General features: G+C 40.1%; 2 protein-coding genes across 9 annotated transcripts in view; one reads left to right on the top strand and one right to left on the bottom strand.

Annotated features, from left to right (window-relative positions):
* LOC136252616 (importin-9-like) overlaps positions 1-23320 on the bottom strand; it is a 39320-nt gene extending 16000 nt beyond the window's left edge. For 4 of the 7 annotated variants that reach the window (XM_066045122.1, XM_066045125.1, XM_066045120.1 and 1 more), the window contains exons 1-7: positions 23212-23320; positions 23024-23158; positions 10167-10234; positions 8386-8472; positions 6262-6348; positions 4158-4387; positions 4049-4106 (exon numbers count right to left, since the gene is read on the bottom strand). In XM_066045122.1, the coding sequence (XP_065901194.1) occupies positions 4061-4106; positions 4158-4387; positions 6262-6348; positions 8386-8472; positions 10167-10181 (465 nt within the window). In that variant the 5' untranslated portion in view covers positions 10182-10234; positions 23024-23158; positions 23212-23320 and the 3' untranslated portion in view covers positions 4049-4060. Of the gene's footprint in view, positions 1-4048; positions 4107-4157; positions 4388-6261; positions 6349-8385; positions 8473-10166; positions 10235-10644; positions 10892-23023; positions 23159-23211 lie in introns of those variants that run through there. The other 3 variants (XM_066045123.1, XM_066045126.1, XM_066045124.1) reach the window with 3 other exon arrangements.
* The window catches only part of LOC136252613 (protein NLRC3-like), a 64992-nt gene continuing 53948 nt past the window's right edge, over positions 15811-26854 (top strand). The window contains exons 1-3 of one of the 2 annotated variants that reach the window (XM_066045113.1): positions 23285-23376; positions 23425-23706; positions 26204-26317. In XM_066045113.1, coding sequence (XP_065901185.1) covers positions 23349-23376; positions 23425-23706; positions 26204-26317 — 424 coding nt within the window. In that variant the 5' untranslated portion in view covers positions 23285-23348. Of the gene's footprint in view, positions 16088-23284; positions 23377-23424; positions 23707-26203; positions 26318-26854 lie in introns of those variants that run through there. The other variant, XM_066045114.1, reaches the window with a different exon arrangement.

Raw genomic sequence — 26854 nt, 5'->3', positions numbered from 1 at the left:
GGAAGCCTTATGAAGTGAAGCCATAATATCACCACAAGAATTTGCTTTATTAGATCACGCGATTACACTTACGTAATAATAATATGGCTACGTTGCATGTTAAAGCGCGTGGCTTTGTTGTAAGAAGAAATTCATCGTTGTTTAATATGTAGTAGTAAAGAAGACATTCACAAAAGTAAGTAGGGTAGTATAGAAACTTAGCTTAAGGGGATTAGTATCCTTTGCGCAAAATTTTGGCGGCAAGGGTAATTTGTGGTTTTAGTATGGTATCCTAAATGGTGAAGACGGCTTTTCTACGTCAAATTTTTCTAGTATGCTAGCTTTAAATCCTTGTATAACAAGATGCAGTTGTGCAACAAAGGTGGGCGAAGGGCGCAATACCCGAAAAAAAGTTTCCATGTACGTAATCCTGGCACTACCGTCCACTTTTCATAGTCGTGGACGCTTGGCACAAGGAAACTATATAAATAGAATGATGTCTGCTTACGCTATTACTATGGTAAACTCATTACGCCCTAGGCATTGCCTGGGAAAACCTGAATAACCCATCGTTTGATCAGTCTTGGTATAAGGCTGCGAGTAAATTGACGTGAAGATGATTATAAAAGGGGTTCCTGAATTGCTCTGTATCCGCATTTCCACGTGTTTTAGCAGTGTGAAATTTCTTATGGCAACAGTGTAATGGTCGTGCTAAAACATGATACAGCATATAACTTCGTGCACTCTTTATTCTGTGTTTTATGAATTTTATAAATCCGTGTATCGATTAATAATTTTGCGGTTACCGCCACCTTAACCAGAATAGCTTGTGTAGCACTTTAACAACAATAATCATTGAATGAAAATGATTCTTAGAAATGTTTTAGAGGATATAACAGCTCATTGTGAAACTTGGTAGCCTCCATATACCCTGTAGTCTCTATAGTTTACAAGTGCCGACAATTGGTACCTGCTGATAATTGGCGACTTGCGCTAGCAGCAGTACTGAATGACACGATCGATCGATTGCAAATGGGCATGCCCATTATACTGCAATCATGCATAGGTAAACACAACTAATGGCAAAAAAATGTTTTTCTCAATATCTATCACTTTTTAAGCTGTTTTAAGGTTATAACTACGGTAGCAAGCTAAACTGCGATGTTTTATAAAAGTGGGTGTTGCACTCGCGAAGAGACAAACATCGATCGTGCAAGATCAATAAGCAGCTGCAATAAAGACAACGATGTTCATTTGTAATCCTTTCTTACAGTATGAATGCATTACAAAGCTTCAAAGGCAGGCTTGGGGTCAAGTACATTGGTACTTGTACTTAAGTACACTTCAGTACACATTCTTGAGTACCTGTACTTCAGTACTTTTGTTTCTTAGCCATTGTACTTGTACTTGTACTTAAGTTCAAAGTGATGTACTTGTTAGTACTTGAAGTACTTATAAGTACATTACAGTACTTTGAAGTACTTTGAAGTACGCACATGACTTGACACATTCAACAGGTCACCATATAAAATGTAGCAGCAAGAGTTCATAATATTATAATATCATTAACTCTTGGTAGCAGCTTAATTAGTGTAGAGAATGTGTATATTGCCATCATTGCATTTTGTGAAACTGACTCAGCAGTTTGCATCCCTATAAATGTTCAGCCTCAGTCTCTCAGCAGTCAGAGTGGTTTGGTTTTTAATGAGCTAAGGCAGGAATTGTAGCCAAGAAAGTAAAGAAACAGAAGACTCCTGCTGTACTTAAGTATTATGATGAAGTTCCAGAAGTATCACCAGATAGCAATTTCAAGCCAAAATGCAAGTACTGTGGTAAAGAAATAACAGGGTCTACTGGCAGTGGCATAACTAGACTTGTACTGACACCAGGGCCCAGTGCAATAAGTTGAAGTCGCATTCACAAGTAAAACTATTACAGTAGTGGAATTATCGAAACGATAAATATTTCTAGCGGCGCTTATACCGATAACGTGGTAGTTTGAAGTGATTTTACTATAACGAAAGGTAATAGCTGTTTTGCAGCCAAAAATGTGTGCTGTTGTCAAGGTCTCGATCAATTATTCGGCGAAATAGTCTTTTTCTACTACTCTATTGCTAATTCTGTGGGCGTGATTTGATTGCTGACACCCGGGCAGGCCCGGGTTTAGTTACGCCACTGTCTACTGGGGTCACAACAAATTGAGAGATGTCGGCTTACTGATAAAAGATTTGAACAGTTAATATTTATCAGATGTAATCATGCACACACATCACAATGAAGGTTTTACTACATAATAGTACATATATACAACATAGCTTCGACTGTCAAATGTACTTATACTTGTACTTGTACTTAAGTACTTCTTGTAGATAAGATGCTGTACTTGTACTTGTGAAGGTTTCAAAGTACTTGTACTTAAGTATTTTGAAATGTACTTGACCCCAAGTCTGTTCAAAGGATACTTTTATAATTCAAAGTTTACTTAACCTTCAAATCCACGAAACATCTGAAGATTCATCCCAGCCCTACTCTGTATACGACTGAGTTGGAATGAATTGTCCACTGGTATATAGCTGTAGGCATAGATGAGCTCCTTATTTCTTACGTATATGAGCTCTAACCAAATGTAAAATTTTAAAATTACCCTTACACTTGTTTGTTCACTGTTTTTGCAATAACACAATCCATTACTATCACACACCACACCAAAGGAAAAATGATTGAGGATGCAGCATAAATGCAGCAGTATGGCTTGAGTTCAAAGTTCAAGTTCAAAGGGTCTAGGAGTTATTATCTAGTGTAAAGAATTTTTAATGATGGATGTTCTATTAGAGTAGTTGATTGTTCTATCTTGAGTCAACCAAGAGGTGTGCAGCTAGCTAGACCAATAAGGGGTGAGGTCATCTTGTTTACTGTTAAGTAAATAGCTAGATTGTTAAGAGGTGTGGTCTCCGCACTTTATCACTATTAGTCCACCTAGATCTCTATTTGATGGGCGAACCTATTGCAAACTGGATCCCAATTGCAAAGTTGCAGATATATCTAGCTAGTATACCTCTTATAGTAGCACCGAAACTGAAGTGCTTCTGAAATCCAGCTCTGAAATAATTCAGTGACATCTAAATATGCTGCTGAAAGAAAGGGTTGATAGAAAATTAATGCCTCGATATGGTTTCATTGGATGAAGAAGACAAGCAGCCTGATTGAAAATAAACAAAACGACAAGGGTCAGAGAGCTTGTCAGAACCCCAAGAGGCACATCCCACTGGTGAGTTTGTTATTGTGGCTGTGTACTATTTTCTTTGGCTCTAGGGTTGCACCTGTGGTCAGGTAGTGAGTGAGTGAGTGAGTGAGTGAGTGAGTGAGTGAGTGAGTGAGTGAGTGAGTGAGTGAGTGAGTGAGTGAGTGAGTGAGTGAGTGAGTGAGTGAGTGAGTGAGTGAGTGAGTGAGTGAGTGAGTGAGTGAGTGAGTGAGGCGGACCAAATTTCAAGTGCAACGAATAACTAGCATTGAGCTAGCTACTTATGATGTTTGGGAAAAAATTGGTGACAGTTGCCCGCTCATCCCCACCCTTGGCTATGTCACGAATAATTGCGTGGGCAGCCGATAAATATACACAGCCTGCTATAGCCTTGCAGCTATACTTTTCGCAGACAAACAAGCCTAAACAGTTATAAAAATAAATGTTTTACTATTGACCATTGTGTTCACCACTTCCTTTTTACTATCACATGATAATTACTGTCTTTACTGATTGGTTGTGGGTTTTGATTAATTGGCCAATTAGTCTGCTTTGTAACCAATACCGATATTTTCAAAATTAGCTAATATCGGCTGCTAGCAATTAATCAACCGATTATTGGTGTAACACTAATACCCTTGACTGAATTAGGGATTAAATGTTCACTAGTACGTATATTTGCAGGTATGGGTGACCTCATTTGTTTCCCTACTTTTTCTATGATCCCTAACTGAACTGAAAAATCCCTAATTTACCTTATAATAATGATATATATGTACCACACATATCTGATAGTCACATACAACACAGACAAACAGACTGACTGACCATCAGAGTCCATCATTTGAGTTGACCCCTCAAACTGTTTACCTCACAACGGACATATCTAATGTTGCTAAGGAGATCAACAACACAACACTACTGTTGCCATGGATACTCGATAGTACTACTAATTACAACATTCCAGATGGGTTGCAGCACAGTTGCTAGATGACCAACCACAATTTTGGGGAATTCCCTCAGCAGAGTGGTCAATGAACTAATGACCTCTTTGTGAATCACACATGAACAAGTGTCATCATGTTGCCCTGAGGGTGTGCTCAACAACACTGCAAAGGTTTCCACAAACTGGGGGATTACTGGGTTGAGTAGTTCTTTGGGAGCAGCCTGTAGTATGGGAACATGGAAAGGAATTACGCACAGAAGTATCTTCTCAACCGTTTTATGGTTCGTCTATAGTGTTTTATCCCACAAATTTTCTCTACAAAACCTCAAGGCTACACTTCATTTTCATATGCATACATATAGGGACATGCTTCTTTTCAATTCGAAGAGATACGCATTTCCTAGTAGCCTAAGAGGCCTGCTATGGTGTTGACTCACTTACCTATGCTCTATTTTAACATGAGCTTCATCTAGTGTACAATTTTCATAGGCTGACTGCTTTACCACTAAAAGGATTTGCTGACATGGGAGTGTACGGACAAACATAGGGGAGATAAGTAGATAGATATATAGATAGGTACACACACATTTTTACAAAAACAATTTCAGACAACCAGGCACATGCCCACAGCCAGCTTTTGGCCAGCTGTGGGTGTGTACCTGGTTTAAAAACACCTGTATGTATTATCATACAGTACAACAGTAACTGTAGCATATATTAGGGATCATTGAGGTTAGGGCTATCTTGAAATATTACTTTCCTTCACAACACCTTGACAAAATTGATTAGGCATGACCAAGCCCAAAAATGTCTTCAGACCAACGAAAAAACTAGTTTCTATAATTTTTTATTTTTAAAAATTCAACTAAATTTTCTACTAACTGATTGCCTGCCTGACTAACTGATGCCTAGGGGTGTGTGATTTCGATACGATATTGATACATAATTAGTAAAATATCGCGATATCGATTCGATTTTGATAATTAATTAAATGGTGTGGGTGGATTAATTGCGTGGGAGGCCAATATTTATAGATGTGCTATAATAGAACTATATGTAGTACTACTAACAAGCCTAGGAAACTGGTAGATAAGCTTTTAAAATTGCTAAATCGTACATAACAGACCTTTATTTCTAGCACGATTGCACAATCACAGACCAAAATACTGTAACTTTATCTAAATTTTCTCGATATATCGATTAATCGATAAAATACCGAGATCAGCATTTGAAATATTGAATTCGATACAATAATAATAATACCGGAAAATTATCGCGATATCGATAAATTTTCGATATATCGCACACCTCTACTGATGCCTCCAGTCAAACATACTCAACAAAGGATAAGGCAACAAACTTGATTTCTTCACTATTCGATGTTGCTTGCCCTGACACGTCCATTTTTCCAACCTCAGCCCGTACAATACACACACCACGGACTTACCTTTGTCCTCCTTTGTGTTCCAGGTCTTTTGGAAGGTATCAATTCGTGATAGTGTGACATGGCTTCCTGTCTGTATCGACTAGCTATCATGCTAAATGCCCATATTATCCATTATAGAGACACTTCTCATAGTGTTCTTCATTTGTAATGTTGTGTAACAGGTGGAACACTGCCAAAAATGAAATGCAATGACCACTTCACTTATCAATAATTGATTGTTGAGGTACGTGTTCAGATGCACAATTAATTTTTTGATGTGCTTGATGAAATTCTTTTTTAAATGCAGTATGTGTAGGTTCATTAGTCATCACTAGGTTATAGTTTAAGCTAATCAAAAGAAAAATAGTAGTGAAACAAGGAATAGCTAAAAGGTAGTGAAACAAGAGAGGCTGTCTATGCCTGCAGATATACTAGTGAACATTTTATCCCTAATTCAATCATGTGTATAGACTAAAGTAGGGATAAAATGTCCACTAGTAAGTCTGCAGGTAAGGCAACCTAACTTGTTTCACTACTTTTTTATCCTTTGACCCCTATGATAAGTATGCCCTCAGCCCTCGGGCTGTCAGGCATAAATATATACATACATACATACGTACAGACAAAGCTGTCATGTCCGTGTTACAACTATTACATATATACACTTACTGGGAACACATCACTCATAGTATAGATCAGTTCAGCACAAGTTGTAAAGATGGTGATAGCCCTGCTCCTTGTACGACTACTATACACCTGTTAGTAAACCATCATCATGTGATCAACATGTGATCAACAATGTTGTGTATACTGTATAATATGTCATACAAATAGTGTGATTGGTAAAGAATATAACCAGTAGTTCGATCCCATTTAGGTGTTAACTTTTTTTCAATTTTAGGACTTTTTTGATGCACATTTTCTGTGCATCTACGTATTTTATTATTTATTAAGGCTTTACAGCACAAGTGCCGAAAGCCTGTAGGACACCTGGTCCTACAGCCTACCCAAAACCGTCACAGAAAGTATGTTCGAAAAGGTGGAGAAAGGAGAAAAAAATGCATCTGTTCCATGCAATTGTTTTCCCTCAAACTCTTAAGTTCATAGTTCACATTCAGTGACATCTAAAGTATGCTGCTGAAAGAAAGGGTTGATATGGAAAATTATCACCTCAATATGGTTTCGTTGGATGAAGAAGACAAGCAGCCTGATTAAAGATAAACGAAATGACAAGGTTTAGAGGGCCTACACTCGTCGGAACCCCAAAAGGCACATCCCACTGGTGAGCTTGTTATTGTGCTGTAAAGTAGTGGCCATGTGCTGTTTCGTTTGGCTCTAGGCTTGCGCCTGTAGTCAGGCAGTGAGTCAGTGTAAAATAGTGGCCGTGTGCTGTTTCGTTGGTTCTAGGCATAAGGCTTGCCCTTGTGGTCAGGTAGTGAGTGAGTGAGTGAGTCAGGCAGACCAAATTTCAAGTTTTGGCAAGTGTAATGAATAAATAGGTTTGAGCTAGCTACTACTTATATGATGGTTGGACAAAAGTTTGTGAAGGAACTGTGACGGTTGGGCAAAAAAATTCCCTCTCACCCCCACCCTTGGCTATGCCACGACTAATTGTGTGGGCAGCTGATAAATCTGCTATAGCCTTGCAGCTATATTTTTTGCAGATAGGTTACCTCCCTTGTTTCCCTACTTTTTCTATGATCCCTAACTGAACTTAAAAATTCCTAATTTTACGTATACAATAATAATGATATACTACACACATCTGATAGTCACATACAATACAGACAGATAAACAGACTGACTGACCATCGGAGTCCACCATTTGAATTGACCCCATCAAACTGTTCACCTCACAACGGACATATCTAATGTTACTAAGGACACCAACAACACAACATTACTGTTGCCATGGATACTCATTAGTGCTACTAATCACAATATTCCAGATGGGTTGCAGCACAGTTGCTAGGTGACCAGCCATCATTTTGGGGAATTCCCTTAGTAGAGTGGTCAATGACTAATGACCTCTTTGTGGATCACATGAGCAATGTCATCATCATGTTGCCCTGAGGGTGTGCTCAACAATACAGCAAAAGTCTCCACATACTGGGGGATTACTGGGTTGAGTAGTTCTTTAGGGGCAGCCTGTAGTATGGGAACAGGGAATGGAGTATGGGAATGAACATAACAGCACACATGTACAGTGGCTTTTGGTTATCTGAAATCGAAAATGTTCAGTTAGAGCATTTTTATGTTCTATCAAACAGTAACTGTAGCATATATTAGGGATCATTGAGGTAAGGGCTTTCCTGGAATATTACTTTCCTTCACAACAACTTGACAAAATTGACTAGACATGACCAAATCCAAAAATGTGTTCAGTCCAATCCCAATACCTTCCAACTAGTTTCTATAATGTTTGTTTTTTTTTAAATTCAATTTAGATAGGTTGCCTATACCTGCAGATATACTGAAATTTAATCCCTAATATGGTTATGGGTATAGACTAAAGTACAAGGAATAAACGTCCATTAGTATAATACTATTATCTCCAGGTATAGACAACCTCTCTTGCTAGCTATTCTCTTGTTTCATTATTTTTCTTTGATCCCTATGATATGTATGCCCTCAGCCCTCGGGCTGTCAGGCATACATACATACATACATACATACATACATACATACATACATACATACATACATACATACATACATACATACATACATACATACATACGTACAGACAAAGCCATCATGTCCATGTTACAACTATTACATATACACACTTACTGGGAACACATCACTCATAGTATAGATCAGTTCAGCACAAGTTGTAAAGATGGTGATAGCCCTGCTCCTTGTACGATTACTATATACCTGTTAGTAAACCATCATCATGTGATCAACATGTGATCAACAATGTTGTGTATACTGTACAATATGGCACAAGTACACAAAAAATGGACTATAGCACATCGATAAAAACTACTGAAACAAGCTGGAGTAGTGCATGATATTAAATCACAGTAAAACAATAAGAAGTGTTATATTCCTACTGTGTTCAAGATACCATAATGGAAATGCACAGTAGGGATATAACACTTCTTATTGTTTTACTGTGATTTAATGTCGTGCACTACTCCAACTTGTTTCAGTACTTTTTTAGTGATGTGCTATGGTCCCTACTCTAGTTGAAAATTCCAAATCCTTTTGTGTACTTGTTTGTTAACTTTTTATTATGACTGGTGAACCCACACATACCACATCTGAAATGGCATCACATGCCCCAGCTATATCAATAGTATCACCTGAAAGTGAAGTATTCAAAAGAAAGAAATCGTGCCACGCACCCCAGTTAAACGTATCTTTTATTATCTGAAAAGTGAAGTATCCATTAGCCTTCATTGTCAGCTATGTTCAACCCGTTACACAGCAGTACAAATCAAGAACTGTTCAAAAAGCACCTCTGCAATCAAAATAGCCATTATGAAAAATACAGATGATTTCCGTTACAAAGGGAATCCATCACGTGCTATCACAAATCAACACTTTTCACTGTCAGCAGAGATGAATGGGACACAAAGGAGGACACTGGTAAGTCCATGAAGATCGCATAATGTGTTTCTTGTGCTCATTCATGTTAATAGTACATTCAAGTAAATAAACCTTCCAGCTGTTTAAATGAGCGTTACTTTACAAAACTTGCTGGTGTGACTAATAAATGCTGACTAAAACTTGATGCACGTAAAATTAGAACAAAGACGTTTAGGCAACCACACTATACACCTGTACTTTATTGATGCTCATTTCTTGGACCAAGAAGTTGGAATAATGTCACCAGATGGCCTTTGTGTAAACAAGCACGTGAGCAGCTGGGGATGACACTACTGAGACATAGTCATTTATTGATAAGGTCAAACCTTTATTATGAGAACATTAGTGATGTGCAATAATATCGATAGTGTGATAATCATATCGCAGTGGTTCATTATCGTGATATGATAATAGCTTGTGATCATCGTGAGCACCAGTATTAGACATTCTTACTTTGCTGGAATTACTCAAACAATTCAAGCATTATTTGTTTATTCAATTGTGTATTCTAATTGTTTTCTGAAATTGAACTTTGCTATATTTTGGCAGGACATATATGCTTTCGGGCATACAGGATGTGCCTTTACCTGTATTCATAGAAAATAAGTAAATTTAGTACTACATTACGCATCTTATCATTTACATTTACTATCGTGATAACTATCGTATTGTGATGCAATTATTGTGATTAATCGATATAGTTGCAAACTTATTATCGCACATTACTAGAGAACATACTGAGGGAAGCTGAAGTGTAATACTCTCCCTTATACAAACATTACAATTTACTGTAATGTTCTGTGTTACAAACTTGTTAGAACTCTCATTGCTCCATGCATAGGTTGCCACTAGCAACAGCCTGGACTAACTGGTTAAACACGTATTTGGAAAATTCCATCAATGATATGGCATACAAGTGTAACACACATCCCTTCACACTACCATGACAACAATAATAATTACACCCAATTACTTACCATTGTCACTGACATGACTGTTCATCACCTAACCCCTGAAGCAGTACTTGACATGTTAGTGCCTTCACCTGTGAAACAAATAAGTGTACACAATTCACAGAGGAAGGCTCAGTAAATAATTCTAAGTTATGAAGAACTACACATGAAATTCAAATAATAATTAAGCAATTACAGTAAGCAGTGTGCACAAATGTCCTACCTCCTCTGGACAGGTAACCATGGTGATAGACCTTACTGGATGAATGTTTATACATACGTACCTTCTAAACTTCCTTAGAGACATAAGGACTGATTATCATGAGAGGTAATGGACTAGAGGTATATAGTGTTAGTTTAGTATGGCTTAGGATACAGTTAAGTGTACACATGTAGTATTTGTTGGGCTACACTGTGTACTACATCATGTGATGTTGTTGTATCAGGTTAGTCAGAAATTATGTGATAAAGGTATACACTCTAATATGACACTACAACATACCGTATAGAGGGAAACTTTGATGAAGGGAAAATTTGACGAATTGCTTTCCTGATGATCTTTGGCGGAATAAAATTTGACGAATTATCCAGGTTTCGCACGCCCTTCCTACAATAATTGAGTTACAACACGTCAAGGGCACTAAAAGGAGTAACAACATGAGCTTGAACGTCACAATATAAAAATGGTATCTACGTTTCGCGTGAATTCGAAAGTAAGAGGTTACCACATCTACCAATCTATTTGGCCCAATCCATTTGTGGGAGAAGACGTTTCTTGTGTACGAGAGGCAGGTAACGGACACGATCCACAAGCAGTGGCGATGATGAAGCTGATCGATGGAAATATGCACGTGGTTGGGCACGTACCTCGGACGATATCTTCTGTTTGCTCTATATTTATAAGGAGAGGAGGAAATATTGTTTGTAGAATAACTGGAAGTTGAGAGTACTCATCTGATCTGTGGACTTCAGCTTCTGTGTGAGTTAACGTTCAGCATAGCCGACTCTCAAGAATACAAAGACAAGAAAGTCATTTAAGATTTTGTCTATAGATACACATGAAGTGAGCACCCTAGAAGTCATGAAACCTGAGATCAAATTGTTGGCAGGTAAAGATTTGGTTCCATGCAGCTCTGTTTTACAAAGTACTGAAGAACAGAGAACTGTTGTTGATCTTACTCATTTCTCAGAGGATAAAGATGTACATTCTCCTCTGAAGAAAAGATCTAAGGTGTTTGATTCGGAAGGGATAATAATGGGCAGTGAATTGTCTGACGATGACATCAATTTAGCACAACAATTGCTAAAGGAACAGTATAACAAGCTGAATGGTCTCCAGTCAACATTGTTACAGAGCAAGTAGCTAAACTTGACCGAAAACGAGTAAAATACAAATAATTTATTGTTATTCCCGTCACCATTGGATAGTTGCCAGCACCGTGGGTTGTGCACTTAACCAAGTAAACATATATGACTCATTGTTCCCATATTGTGACATGGAAACAGAGGCTGTTGTTTACAATTTATTCCAGTGGAGCAAATCTATTAAACTAATCGTTACTGTTTCTTGCAGCCAAAAGCAGAAGGGCACAACTGATTGTGGTTTGCTTGCCATTGCAAATTCCACAGCCATTACACATGGTAAAAATTGCAGTTTAAGCAAGAATCTATGATGGCACATTTAATTGACTGTTTTGACCACAAACATATGTCTCTGTTCCCTTGTAAGTAGTTATATAAAAATCTAGCTAATTAAATTCATGAATCACATATAATGAATTAATAAATGCAAAATGTCTGTTTAATAGCTATAATAATATCAATCATCATCATCACATATAGCAGTAGCTTCAAGAATGCCAGCAGCTTTGAACCCATTCTTGACAATGGATGGATTGTCCAGTATGTACTTGTATAATGATGCAATCCACTCAGCACCTAGTGGCTTGAGGATACTTAGCCAAAGATCTACTGGTTTGTTCTGTGCTCCATCCAGTTGTACACACACTTGCTTTGCATACCATTCTCTAAACTTTCTACGTAAAAAGTCTTCAGCAGCTTTATTAACGCTTAGATCTAGTGGCTGCAGTCTGTCTGTACAGTTTGGTGGTATCAGTACAACATTGGCATTGTGTCTATCAAGAAGGCATAGTAAGGGAGGGGTGCACTGTGCCTTGAAGTTATCAAAGATCAGTAAAGCTGGCTGTTCATTGCTGAGTTTCAATTCACTCCTCTTTTCGTCAATATATGGAAAAATGATTTTTTCAAAATAATCCCTCATAGAATGTTCATTTGACCAATGTTTCTCCGTCTTCGTAATATGCCATGATGAAGGAAACTCATAGTTGGGTAGGCATCGACTGGTCTTGCCCTCATAAATTAACTGTGGTGGTAAAAAGTGGCCAGAACATGAACCAGCAAAAACTGCAGTAATCTGTCTCTTGTCATCTTTGGCTACTACTTCAACTCTCTTGGCCCCTTCTTGATCCATTGTCCAATGAGATACTGGAACATAGTTCAGTGCAGTTTGATCAAAGTTTATGATTAATTCTGGTGGTATTTCATCCATGTTAACAATCACCTTGATTTCTAGGAGAAATTCATCCTTTAACTGCTCGTATCTTTCAACATCTACTTTGGCCTTACTACAGGCTTTCCGCTTAACATAGCCCATTCTTTTTAGCAACGACTTAGCCCAATCATCTGTTAGTTTAACTTTGATACCACCCTCACCATTCTTTGATACCAAAGTAGTATTCTTATTCATAAGGATCCCTTCAGCAGCTGCTGTTACTACAGCTGAATTAATCGGCAAACCTCGTTTACGAAGATCCTTTAAATACACCTGGACTTGATGATCCAATTCATCTGGAAGAAGAAATGGTCGGCCCTGTTTCTTCCGTAGCAATTCCTTCACTGGCTCTTGTTTAACCTTTAGTTTAGCATCTTCATCAGTGTCAACATTAGCATCATCAGATTTATTGGAAGCACCTTGCTGGTCTGGATTGCCTGATAACTCTTTGTACAAGTTCTTAAACATCTGCACACTAGGTTCTGTTAATTTTAGCTTCGGATACTTTTCGGCATAGTAATATAAGGAAACCGTTGTGCTGTGTTCCGCTGCCCTCTTGCCAATTTCATGTCTCTAGGCAGGTGTCAGAATTTGATACGGTCCTCTTTTACCTCCACTTGTCGAACCTCCACTCTCACGTGCCTGTACTTTCTTAACTTCAGCATTAGCGAGTTCAATAGCCTTCACTGGCACAGACTTGTTCAACGGACCTGTTGGTTCAGGTAGTCCCTCATCGCGTTTCACCAGTTCAGAAGAGACACGATTAAAATACTTCCATATCGACATCACCACACAGCTTTCTTAAAATATCACGTGCAGGACTTTACAAATTTTGGCTGAGGAAAAATTTAAACCGGCATCAAAGTTTCCCTCTATACAGTAACTACAATATCTACTGTGTCCAGTTCCATCAATACTTTACAATGATCATGTATTTACCAACATGAAATATTTGTTGTGTGTGGCCAGGATGGTTTTCTGTGTTTGGGTGAGAAGAGTTCTCCCAGCTCAAAACAAAGGGGAAGTGGTCTACATAGGCTACACAAAACTTGGGCTTGCCACACCCCTTCCACATCACAGCTTGTACAGGATGTTATTCTTACTGCAGGTATGGCTTCCACTGTTGGAATTTATTAGAGACCCTATACCAGTACAGCTACACAGGTCAACTATGTACCGTACGGCGTAATAATTTGACGGGGAAAAAATTCATTGTTGTCAAGTATTTACAAGGAAAATTTTGACGAATGTGCTGACTTCAGTATTCTAATTAACCAGTCATGTGAGCTTTGACGAGGAAAAATTTGACGAATTGCAACAATCGCCAAATTCGTCCAAATTTCCTCCCGTTATGCTGTATGGTTAACATGGTAACACAACGCAGGTCAACTATAAGTGTTACCATGGTAACAGCGCTATCACTACAAATACACAAAAGTTGCCACATAGATTAATTTACTTGCACTCTTTCATCATAAATCACAGTATGAAGGTGGATAAACTGTAAGTAATGTATTGAATGTTAATATGGAATTAGATTAACAGTATCATAATTCTAAACCAAATTTCTTAGTATTACATACAAGTATATGTAACACTTTCACACCTCACATCAAAGGAGCTGCCCAGGCTACATTGGTCTACAACTGGGCAGTGATTATATAGACATTGATGCTGAAATCAATTGTGGGAATAGTTTATATTAACACTCACGTGACTAGAATGCACGACTTGGATTTCGCTATGAAAACCACTTAGACGGAGAGCATTTTGTTATCCTCACCATCCTACGAGTTGAAAAACGTTGGGCTAAGAAAACTAGTACTATAGCTTATTCATCAATCGTTTCCGCACATTCTCGAATACGGACATGCCCCCATCGCAAAGCTACCATTCTACATGGAGTAACCACTCTACAAGCAAGCTTACCTGCCTAGACCTTTAGTGAACTGCGTAGTTTTTCCATAAACGATTCAATAACACTGATTAAAACATTAAACTCACGTAACGGAAATTCTCCATGATACATATCTCTAGGATATGTCCGTTTATCATAACAGAACATAATCAGAACATACTAGCTGCTGATCCATAATCAAAAATTTTAGGTATGCATATATAATACATCCAGTGGCTGCACTCGTATTGGTTTGGGTGATTGATCACCCTGTACAGGCTATCAGCCTGATAAGTATTACATATTAGCTGTAACACGGGCTTTGCCTAATATGTATGCCCGACTGCCCAAGGGCCGCAAGTCCTCATGCCCATGTTACAACTATTACATGTGACCATCTCAGCAAAATCCCGACTTGTTCACACAAGCATGCATATTGAGAAAAATGAAAATTAAAAATAATTCATGAAATTACACATGCCACAAAGAAAAAATACGCAAGTTTTTATTGGGCCATTACTCAAAGAAGGAAGACTCAAATTGATTAAAACTATACACCATCTTATTCGCCTGCTCATGGAGAGTTCGAAAAGCTTTGCTTCGTTTCTGTAGCTCCAACGATATACGTGTCACATGCACTTGTTTATGATGTGGTAAACGTAAACAAGATTATCGTCATTTCTTCTACTACACCACCTTCATACCCATATGTGTGAGTGCCTACAGGGCTAACACTATACCTTGGCTGATGTGGTTAATATTTTAAGCCAAATTACAACATTGTAGACTAATGCAAACCGAAGTTATGGCTGCAAATGAAAGTGCCTGTAGTTTATTTTCAGTGTGATTCCTTGATGTGATGTGATCCCTTGATGTAATGTGATCCCTTGATGTGATGTGATCCTTTGATGCGATGTGATCCCTTGATGTGATGTGATCCCTTGATGTAATGTGATGCCTTGATGTGATGTGATCCCTTGATGTAATGTGATGCCTTGATGTGATGTGATCCCTTGATGTAATGTGATCCCTTGATGTGATGTGATCCTTTGATGTGATGTGATCCCTTGATGTGATGTGATCCCTTGATGTAATGTGATGCCTTGATGTGATGTGATCCCTTGATGTAATGTGATGCCTTGATGTGATGTGATCCCTTGATGTGATGTGATCCTTTGATGTGATGTGATCCCTTGATGTAATGTGATCCCTTGATGTAATGTGATCCTTTGATGTAATGTGATGCCTTGATGTGATGTGATCCCTTGATGTGATGTGATCCCTTAAAATACGTAAAAGGAATAGGGATGGGGGAGGGAACTCCTATGCTGTACTTCCTAAATATTCTCCTCATAAGGACCGATTCATGCTCCACTGAAAACATAGCAGAAGCCCTAATATCCCAGCTGTACACATGTTGTGGCTCCTTTGGTCTGTGCCTAGACTACATGTTGCTGGAAATCAAGTCACCACTGGGTCTGGATTTTTATTTCTGCATTCTTCATGTTTTTTTTTGTTACATGTTTCTGGCTCCCTGTATTCACAGGCTACAGGCATTAACAGACCTTCCAACTCACCAACATTTAGGGCTTTTCACCCACTCAACCACACAAATGTATTATCACCTATATGCCAGCCAGAAACTCACTAGAGCCTTCCACTATAACACGAGAACATTCAGGACTTTCTGAAACTAGTAGACATCATGCGAGACACTATTATATATGATTGTGGGTTTAAATTGCAATCATCTGAGAAGATTTTAAACAGAATGCCAGGTGGAAGTAGTTTATGATGATATTCTGGGCTAAAGGCAGTTTACAGTACATGAATATATGTGTAAGGATTAATTCTGAGAGGAATTCTAACAAAAGGAAAGTGAAGGTGTGAGCTGTGACCAGTCTCTGAAGCACTTTGCATTAAAGCATAACAGGAATGTTACCTGGTGAGGGGAGTTGATAAAGGTGAAAGTCTAGTCGTACCTGTCATGGACAGTGATTAACATTAAGTATATATAGATATGTATTGTGTGTTTTGTATATTGCTCACGTGCGTATGATTAGTTCAGCAGTGTGTGAACACGTGTTAGTGTTTTACCTTTGGTCTCGTACTCGGTCGACGTTACAATATTCTACGAGTGTCAAACATCGCTAACGGTTTGATGCTGTAACCAGGATTACTATCTCTACAGGTAACGCCGCTGTACTGTCATTTGATGCTGTAACCAGGATTACTATCTCTACAGGTAACGCCGCTGTACTGTCATTTGGTGCTGTGATCAAAACTAGACATGGACGATCTACAACGTCACCGAGTAAAACGACGCGGACTCAAGGGAAGCGTGACCAAACTCCTGGCGAAGGTTGAAGATATGCTCTCCGCTGAACTTGAGGCCGTACACCTTGACTCTATCCCCGAAGCTCAACGAATTTTAGCTTCTACCACTGTCACACAACTGATGGCGAAGAGGGATCAGATAGAAAAGTTGGACGAGGCGATCGTGGCAGCTATTCAAGATGAAGGAGACCTGGAAACCGAAGTCTGTGACACTGACACATACCTGACAACACTGGAAGAAAGAATTGCATTTCTGACAGAGTATGTCAAACGAGCCGGCCAACTACCCATCACAAGACAGTCAACGCCTCGTAAATTTTCTACGAAATCACGTGAGTCACCTAAATTAATGCCCGCCATACAAGATGCAGCTACACATGAACCCATACAAGATACAGCTATGCATGAACCAGAAGTAGTAAAGAAGCCAATACACTCAACTGCTGCTACTGCTGTTGCCACCACTCATGATAGTAGTACCACACATGAGAGTAGTGAAACTACACATCATCACAACTATAGTAGACTTCCCAAACTAGCCTTACCTACCTTCAATGGGAATCCCCTCCAGTGGCAGTCCTTTTGGGACAGTTTCTCAGCAGCAGTTGACTGTAACCCACACCTATCAGGGGCACAGAAGTTTAATTACTTGCGAACCCAGTTACAGGGGGATGCAGCTAACATCATTGGTGGCTTTCCACTAACTGATACTAACTATATTCATTCAGTTGAGCTGTTGAAGGAGAAATATGGCCAGCAATATAAGCAAGTAGATGCACACATGGAGGCCTTGCTGAATGTCCCAGCTCCATCTCATAATCTAGCAAGTCTGCAGTCATTTCACAATACTGTACATATCCACATGAGAGCACTATCTGTACTTGACATGCCACCAGAATCCTATGGCCCACTCCTAACCTCTGTTATCTTGAGTAAATTACCATCTGAAACCAGAACAAACATGGCACGGGATCATTATGACTCAAAATGGACAATTGATGAACTGTTAGCAAGTATCTCAAAGGAAATACGGATCTTTGAAGCGGGTCAGAAACCCGGTCGTAAACTTGGCTATCACACTAGTTCACTGCCAACTACGGGTTCCTTTCATACAGCCACTAATCACCACCGAGGAGTATCACATGATAAACCTAGAAAGGATCCCAACTGCATTTTCTATAAGGGAGCACACAAACCTGGCTTGTGTAATACAGTTACTTGTCATAGAGAACGCCTTGCCATTGTTAAAAATGCTGGCCTCTGCTTTAATTGCCTTGCACGTCACAAAGTGTCCCAGTGCACTTCAAGGTTTACGTGTAAAGAATGCCGCAGAAAACACCATACTAGCCTATGTCAGGCATTCACCACAACTGATAAGCTGCCATCTCAATCACCTTCAACTCCACAGCAAGGTCATACTACCAGTGCCACAACAGCTACTGAACAACAACCAGTAACTGCGGTAACTACTGCATCGCTATCTGCCCTTCACACAAGTGTTTGCTTATTGAAGACTGCCATAGCTGACATATCAAGTGGGCAATATGGACACACTACAGTAGAAGGAAACATTCTCTTTGATGAGGGTGCTCAGCGTTCTTTCATTACGCAAGACCTTGCTGACAAACTTCACCTTCAGCCAACCAGCCATGAAAACATATCTGTTTCCTCCTTTGGTGCACATTTGTCTGCTGTTAAGAGACTAGCAGTTGCATCCATATTCATCAACACTCTGAATGGAATTAAGATCTCGGTATCCGTTTTGATTGTTCCCCAACTGGCTGCACCTGTACGTAACTCTGTGAGAACTCATCTGAGCCAGCTCCCTTACCTACAAGGCTTGCAATTAGCTCACCCAGTGACAAGTGATGAAAACTTCCACATTTCTGTTCTTATTGGGGCGGACTTCTATTGGCGTTTCATTCAAGATCGTGTAGTCCATGGTGATGGTCCAACAGCTGTCGAATCCAGACTTGGCTATCTCCTATCGGGGCCCGCTACCCCTATCCCAGTCCATCAATATATCGTGTGTTCAAATCTCAGGCCTCTCTTGTATCACCGAAGAGACAGACTACAGCACTTTCTGGAAGGTGGAATCTATGGGAACTACCACAGCCACACAGAATTCAGATGCTGAGTTTTTACAGACTTACTTGACAACCAAGGTCACTGTGCAATCTGATGGCTCCTACAGTCTAAAGTTCCCATGGAAGAGTAATCATCCACCACTTCCATCTAATTATACCATCTGTGTTAGACGCACAAGATCTATGGCTCACCGACTAGCCAAGACACCCAACCTCCTGAGAATGTACAGTACTATCATTGAGGACCAGGAAAGGCAAGGATTCATTGAGAAGGTGAACAACAATCTGGAGCAGACAGCTGTAGCTGTGCACTACATTCCACATCACCCTGTCAAAAAGGACTCCTCCACCACACCGATTCGGATCGTGTATGACTGTAGCTGCAGACAATCATCTAACTCTCCAAGCTTGAATGACTGCCTAGACCCTGGACCTCCCTTTCTCATGGACCTCTGTGCTATTCTCCTCCGATTCCGTCAATATGAGTTCGCCTTTTCATCCGACATTGAGAAAGCTTTCTTACATGTCCATTTGGATCCATCAGACAGAGATGTAACACGTTTTCTGTGGTTATCGGACCCAGCTGATACAAGCAGCCCCTTTACCACCTACAGGTTTAAGGTAGTGTTGTTTGGAGCTACTTGCTCTCCATTTATGTTAAATGCTGCACTGATCTACCATCTGTCCCAGAATAACTCAGAGGTTGCTCGTGATCTCCTTCACAATCTGTACGTTGACAATGTTGTGTCTGGTTGCCACAGTGAGCAAGCTGCTGTGGACTATTACCTCAAGTCAAGGTCACTACTCAACAGTACCCACTTCAACCTACGTTCTTGGGCTTCAAATAGCCCACATCTGAGAAGTACAGCAAAGGAACACAATGTAGCTGAATCCGGTAACCCAGTGAAGGTGCTTGGTCTAGTGTGGGACGTTCAGACTGATCTCATCTACCCTTCCCCCAAGCCAGAACCCAGTAACTTCATTTCTGCAAGTACAAAACGTGAAATATTGAAATGTGCCTCTAGTGTTTTCGACCCGTTGGGTCTTATTTCTCCAGTGACCATCTCTGCCAAACTGTTCTTGCAGCAACTGTGGCAACAACGTCTTGATTGGGACAGTGACCTAGCTGAGGAGCTCTGCAAGAACTGGAACACCATTGCCCATGATATACTTCATGCCACAGAAATTTCATTTCCTCGGCAGTGTGTCACTGTATCCTGCAATGCTGATGTAACACTCCATGTATTCGCAGATGCTAGCCCCAAAGCGTATGGTGCGGCTGCATACTTTCAGCTTGGAATGAATTCAGTCCTTGTAATGTCAAAGGCCAGAGCAGCACCCCTCCAGCAACACTCATTACCAAGGCTTGAACTAATGGCTGCTGTAACTGCTGCACGACTGTGCTCGTATATCTCAACATCACTCAATGCCACCTTCTCTGTTTGTCTCTGGTCCGACAGCCAAATTGTTTTGTCATGGATTCACAGCAAGAAGTCTTTGAAACCCTTTGTCAGCCACCGAGTAAGTGAGATACGTTCTATTTCAACTACATGGCGGTACTGCCCATCAGCTGACAACCCAGCTGACTTACTCACCAGGGGCATAACATGTGATGTCCTGAAGTCTTCAACACAGTGGATGCATGGCCCAATATGGTTACCCACACCATCACAGTGGCCAACATGGCAGCAGTCTGAAGTGCTACATGTTCAGGCAGCAGAGGAGGAGCTAGATGTGATACAAGAAGTAACCAGTTTAAATCCCGCACCACCAGGTACACATAATCTTATTGATATTGCACGATTCAGCAGTTTGTCAAAGCTTATTTCCGTTACAGCGTTTGTGCTTCGGTTTATACAAAACACCAGACAATCCATCACCTCACGAATAGTAGGACCACTGACTCTCCCAGAGCTTACAGCAGCTAATTTGAAATGGCTACATGATGTTAAACACACCACGTTCCCAGATGAGGTCACTAACTTACAGTCAAGTGGAAATCGTTCACAACTTGTGAGACAATTAAGATTATTCTTAGATTGTAACAATTTATTACGCTGTGGAGGCCGCATTCATAATGCGCCATTGGCAGAATTGGCCAAGTTCCCTTATCTGTTGCCTTCACGCCACCCCTTCACAGCCCTGATAATCAGGAATGCTCACTCAGCCCAACTGCACAGTGGAGTCAATGCTACACTTACAGTATTACGCCAGAAGTACTGGATTCCATGTGCCCGCCAACGGATCAAATCCATCATTAGGAAATGTGTAGTGTGCAGGAAGGCTGCCGGAAAAGCATACACCATACCTGATCCCCCTCCACTAGTCAAGTCACGTGTTAACCACACAGACCCGTTTACTGTTACCGGAGTTGATTTCACCGGTGCCCTGTATGTCAGAGCTTCAGAGGGTGAGTGCAAGGTCTATCTTTGCTTATTTACGTGTGCCGTCTCACGTGCAGTCCACCTAGAGATAGTGACTGACCTCAGTGTAGAATGTTTCTTGCTAGCATTTCGGAGGTTTGCCGGCCGTCGATCCGTGCCTAAGCTTCTACTCTCTGACAATGGCTCCACCTATTTGGCCGCGGCGGAGGAACTCAAAGGTCTATTCTCATCTGCCGAATTATCAGACGCCCTCGCTCGTAGAGGTATCCAGTGGCAATTCATACCAAAAACGTGCTCCCTGGTTTGGTGGCTTCTGGGAGCGGCTGATAGGCCTCACCAAGTCCGCCTTAAAGAAGACCCTGGGCAGAACACGTGCCACTTTAGAAAGCCTTCAAACAATTGTAGTTGAAGTGGAGGCACTCCTCAACGATCGGCCATTAACTCACACATCATCAGACATTTGCGACCCGGAGCCTATAACACCATCTCATTTGCTCCATGGGAGGAGGATTACCACCCTGCCACACTCTAGAGTTGAAGGCGATGAAGTTGAAGAACCTGATTTCGGAGATGTTTCAGAAGTTAAACGTAGGGCAAGAGCACATGCCATCATTATTCGGCATTTTTGGAGTAGATGGAAACATGAATATTTAACTGCACTGAGGGAGACACACAAGACAACTGGCAACAATGTGCAGCATGTGAAAATAGGGGACGTAGTGTTAGTCCATGATGATACGGCAAGGATCAACTGGAAGCTAGCTGTAATAGAGTCAGTGAACAAGGGAGCAGATGGCCTGGTCCGCTCTGCTAACATTCGCACTGCCACTGGAAGGACAAACCGTCCCATAGCCCGCCTGTACCCCCTTGAAGTGACAGCAACTGAGATGACAGTCAAGCCATCCACTGTAAAGATGCCACAGAGCAAGGATAGTGATCAACCTGTACCTCCCTCAAACAGACCAGTTCGTGAAGCTGCCAGAAGAGGACAAGAACAAATAAAGGAGTGGATAAGCTATCTACGTGGCCCCCCGGAGGATGTCATGGACAGTGATTAACATTAAGTATATATAGATATGTATTGTGGGTTTTGTATATTGCTCACGTGCGTATGATTAGTTCAGCAGTGTGTGAATACGTGTTAGTGTTTTACCTTTGGTCTCGTACTCGGTCGACGTTACAATATTCTACGAGTGTCAAACATCACTAACGGTTTGATGCTGTAACCAGGATTACTATCTCTACAGGTAACGCCGCTGTACTGTCAGTACCTTCATCGCGTGATACAAACCGGACTGTCATGCAAGATGGTAGACGGGTATAATGATTGTAGTTAAATTGTGCAGTAGTCAATAAGCTGCAATTAACAGCAGTGTATAGGTTTAACTGGGGGCAATGCACTTTAACCTACTAATTTGTGTATGAATACTTGTTTTTGAGCCCTCATCAATGCGGGCTCTCCATACACTTTGCTAACTACAGGGAGCTGAGGATAGATTCACCCACACAAAGTTTTTCAGTAGTTGAAAATTCTGGCTTTAAGCCTTCTCATAGTGGCATAACACTATATTCACAGAAAATACCCAGCACTCATACATACGTACCATGTGACTGATGAGGTCGCTAGCAGGAACACCAATGAGTCATCACCATCCTTTGGATCTAACTGTACACCATGTAACTTCTGGAACTGAGACGAGAGGACGCATTCTTCCAAATAATGCACATCCAAATCCTGGCTACAAGAGAACACAGTACGACGATGACGGGCATAGCAAACGCATAACACTACCTGGAAGCGCCGTTTACTACAAGGATGAATATCAGTGTGCATTAAATCTCTTCGCCGTATAGTACGTCACGTGCACTGTTTCAATAAAGAAGGGTGGGGCACCACACACCGTATTGAATTACTGTTCACATGTTAGAATGGCTGAAGTGAGGATCAATGCAAGTGGTGAGTAAGTGTGACACTGTCATATAGACATTATCTATGATACTGTAGGTTGTGATTGTCCTGTATTGAGAGATTTACTAATTCACGTGATACCAAACGCTGCAGACCAATGGTACGAGTTGGGACTGCTACTACTAGAGCCGAAATATGAAAATCATCTAAAAATAATTGAAACAGATACGAGGAATGATGCCAGAACATGTTGTAGGAAAATGTTTGACAAATGGCTGACCACTGATAAGCTAGCTAGTTGGGATAAAGTGATAGAAGCTCTTACACTTATCGGACTGAACAATGTGGCCAGTAACATCCAACAGTTGCTAGGAAAAAGTGAGTTATAAATTAAAGTATTTGTGAAGTGCAGATAGTTTTGTCGTGTAGCTGAAATTGTGTCTCATAGAACAAATTCTCTAGATCTAGCTGTTCCTGGCTGTCCACTGTCTACATCAGGTAGTGTCAAATTCATGTTTGTGCAACTTAAAAAGGAAAGTACATGCTTTTATCTTTTATGGTTGTGTCAGGTGAATAATGTCTTGAAAAGCTGCCAATTGGAAATGAACTGCCCGCCCACATACAAATGGAGTCCTATAAGTATTAATAGTGGACTAATTATAATTTGCAAAATGAAGTACTACAGTGACAGGTAGTAAGGCCCAATATGTGTAAGACCATGTCACCAATAATGACCCTAGATATATAGCTGTGAAACACTGCCTTCAGTAAAGCCCCATCACAACTGAAATACTTTCAACAAGTTGCACCGAGTTGTTGACGTCACATAATGTCTCATCACACATGATTATTCAGCTTCAGCTAGACAATTGGGCATCACCTGCTGTGACCACACCACCCCCACTGAGAAAGAAATACAAACACAGCTATGAGTATAGCAGTGTCTGGAATTAGATGTAGTCCGTTGTTTAAAGTGTCCATAATACTCTACTACATGTACAGTGGCAGATTTTGTGTAAGGCACTACCATGCTAATCATAATGTTTCATGGACTATTACTCTCTAGTAGTGACCTGGCAGGTTGAAATTATACAAGGCCAGAGGAAATGGTCTGGTTGGTCAGGCCTGAGCTGGACCTATAGTCTGACGGCTCTGGACTAACTAGCTGACCAGCTCAAAGTATATTACTTTCATACAATCTCTGGACGATATCTACATGCACATTTATTGGAAGTGCATGGCACAAGTAGCTTACCTATGGTTTCTCAGCCTAACTACAGCACAAAAGTACACATACAGTACTTCCAATTACCTTATAGTACAGCATTGCATTTGCATCATTTTGTACAGAAATGATTGTGGGTTCTACGTATCACGTGTGCTAACAGTTGGCATTTATCACGTGTACGGCAGTTACCTTCTTTGATTCTAAACCAGCACACTTATCACAATTTAATCTCCATAAAATGATCATTAGCATTTCTTGGCTTGTCACTCTTGACTTCTTTTACTGGGCAAAAGTGACTAACTAGGTGCCTCTTTCTGCAGCAAGAAGCTGTACACCAATACATTACATGGCGGCCATCTGGATGAGATTTTCAGTAGAAATTACTCCTCTTCAACTACCCACTCATCCTGTTGAAGTACTGAGCAAATTCAGTCTCACCCCACATCATGCCATTTTTCGAATAGTAGTCTACTCGTGATTCACTGTCCACCAGTATATTTACGTGATGTTCTGTTCACTTCATTGCATACAAACCAGTATAGTATACTGCATTTTGTAGCTGTGTAGCCCTTTTATTGTAGCGGTGTGAATTCACTGTTAGCTGCCTAGTAGTAAATACTAAAATCAAATTAATTATAGGCTATTCTATAAGGTGACCCTGCTGCATGGGTTGATTGGGTTCTCTGTGAAATTTGGGGGAAAAGTTGCAATTTGCTAGTTAGTTTTACTTTTAAAATTAGCATCAATTTTAAGGCATTTTCAAGCCTTTAAATTGCAAAAATTTTGCAGCTCCTGCATGGGGGGAGCGAACCCCTTGAACTTCTAGCTAATTGCTATATAACTATAACTGTACACTGAGCCATGCATATAGCTAGCAAGTTTCATGCTGTGTCCCCTGTAAGTCAGGTCTACAATTACCTACCTATTATACATAGTATAGAAAGTCTGAAGAACAACAGATAGGCTTGAGCATATTTATGACTGAGCTAGCTAGCAGTGAAATATCACTAAAATTGCATATCTGAGTGTCTAATTTTCAAAAAATTTCCAGTGAGGGCATGCCCCCAGACTCCCCTAGAATGCTCGTACTTTGCATTTCACTGAGTGTTCTTCACATCCAGTGCAGCAACTCCTCTCTCATTGGCAACGTATATAGTAGCAATTTCAACATATACAGTGGCCTGACCAACTCAATTTTTCCTCCTCCGGCTCATTTCATCTAAAAACTGACTGTTTTAATAGAATATAATTATGTGATAGAGTATCTCAATAAATTTTTATAGGTGAAGGTATTGTAACTGCTCTTCATTTTAAGTATATAGGAATACCTCCTTTCACCTCAAAGGCATTTATTATTCCTGGCAGCAAACAAGGTCAGGTTTGGTTGCTTTACACCTGTATAGCCCATTGTTGTACAATTGAACTAACTTCAATAAACCACCTCAAGAGGCCTAGGGTGGAAAGGTAAACAAAATACAATATACACACAGGTTTTTCAGCGAACAATTTCAGAAAACCTGCACACCTAGCCTGGCTAAGAAAGTATTCAACCTCATTAGCTAGTTGTATGTATCAGAGTGACAACACATGCACACTTTACTTGTAGTTGGTGATCTATTACAATTAATTTTTTTTTATTCTCACCAGTTGACCATTCATCTACTGATGACTCAACTGATGAACCAGTAGCTACTGAGAAAGGAAGGAAGAAGACAAAGTCTAAAGAGGAAAAGAAGAGTAGACCAGACAGAGCTAAATCAGGTAACAATATATTATAATAGAAATATTGGTACTCTCTGATTCAGTTTAACCATTAAACCTGCAAAGAACTTTCAGGGAATACATATTTGCATGCATGGCAACGTTAGGTCTCATGGCCTAACAATACACACTGATTATAAGTCTGTTTCACTAAGCTACTTGGAGAAGGTTACGTAAATGAACACTGTAACTACAATGGCTTCTGTACTTGTTACGAAGTGATGAGCAACTAGGAAGCCATAATAGTCCTCACCAATACTAGTTTCCAGTAAACATCACTTGTCATGTATTCACTGATGAACATGTAAACATTAACATCACTTTACTTGTTGTTCATGTGTGTAGTGATGTGTGATACCAGTAGTGGTTTCAGCTAAGACGTTCCAAATTTATTTATGGATCATATGAGTAATAAAATTACCAAAAGCTTTAAATTATATTGGACTTTTATACTACTGGCCAAACTTCATACTTTTGTCTTTGAAAATGCCATTACAGAATTTAAGCATGTTTAGTGCCTCTAAAAATAACTATCGC

Source organism: Dysidea avara, chromosome 4 (assembly GCF_963678975.1).
Source record: "Dysidea avara chromosome 4, odDysAvar1.4, whole genome shotgun sequence".
Classification (NCBI taxonomy): Eukaryota; Metazoa; Porifera; class Demospongiae; order Dictyoceratida; family Dysideidae; genus Dysidea; species Dysidea avara.
The sequence above is the reverse complement of the archived record's forward strand: the minus strand, read 5'-3'. Positions and strand labels throughout refer to the sequence as shown.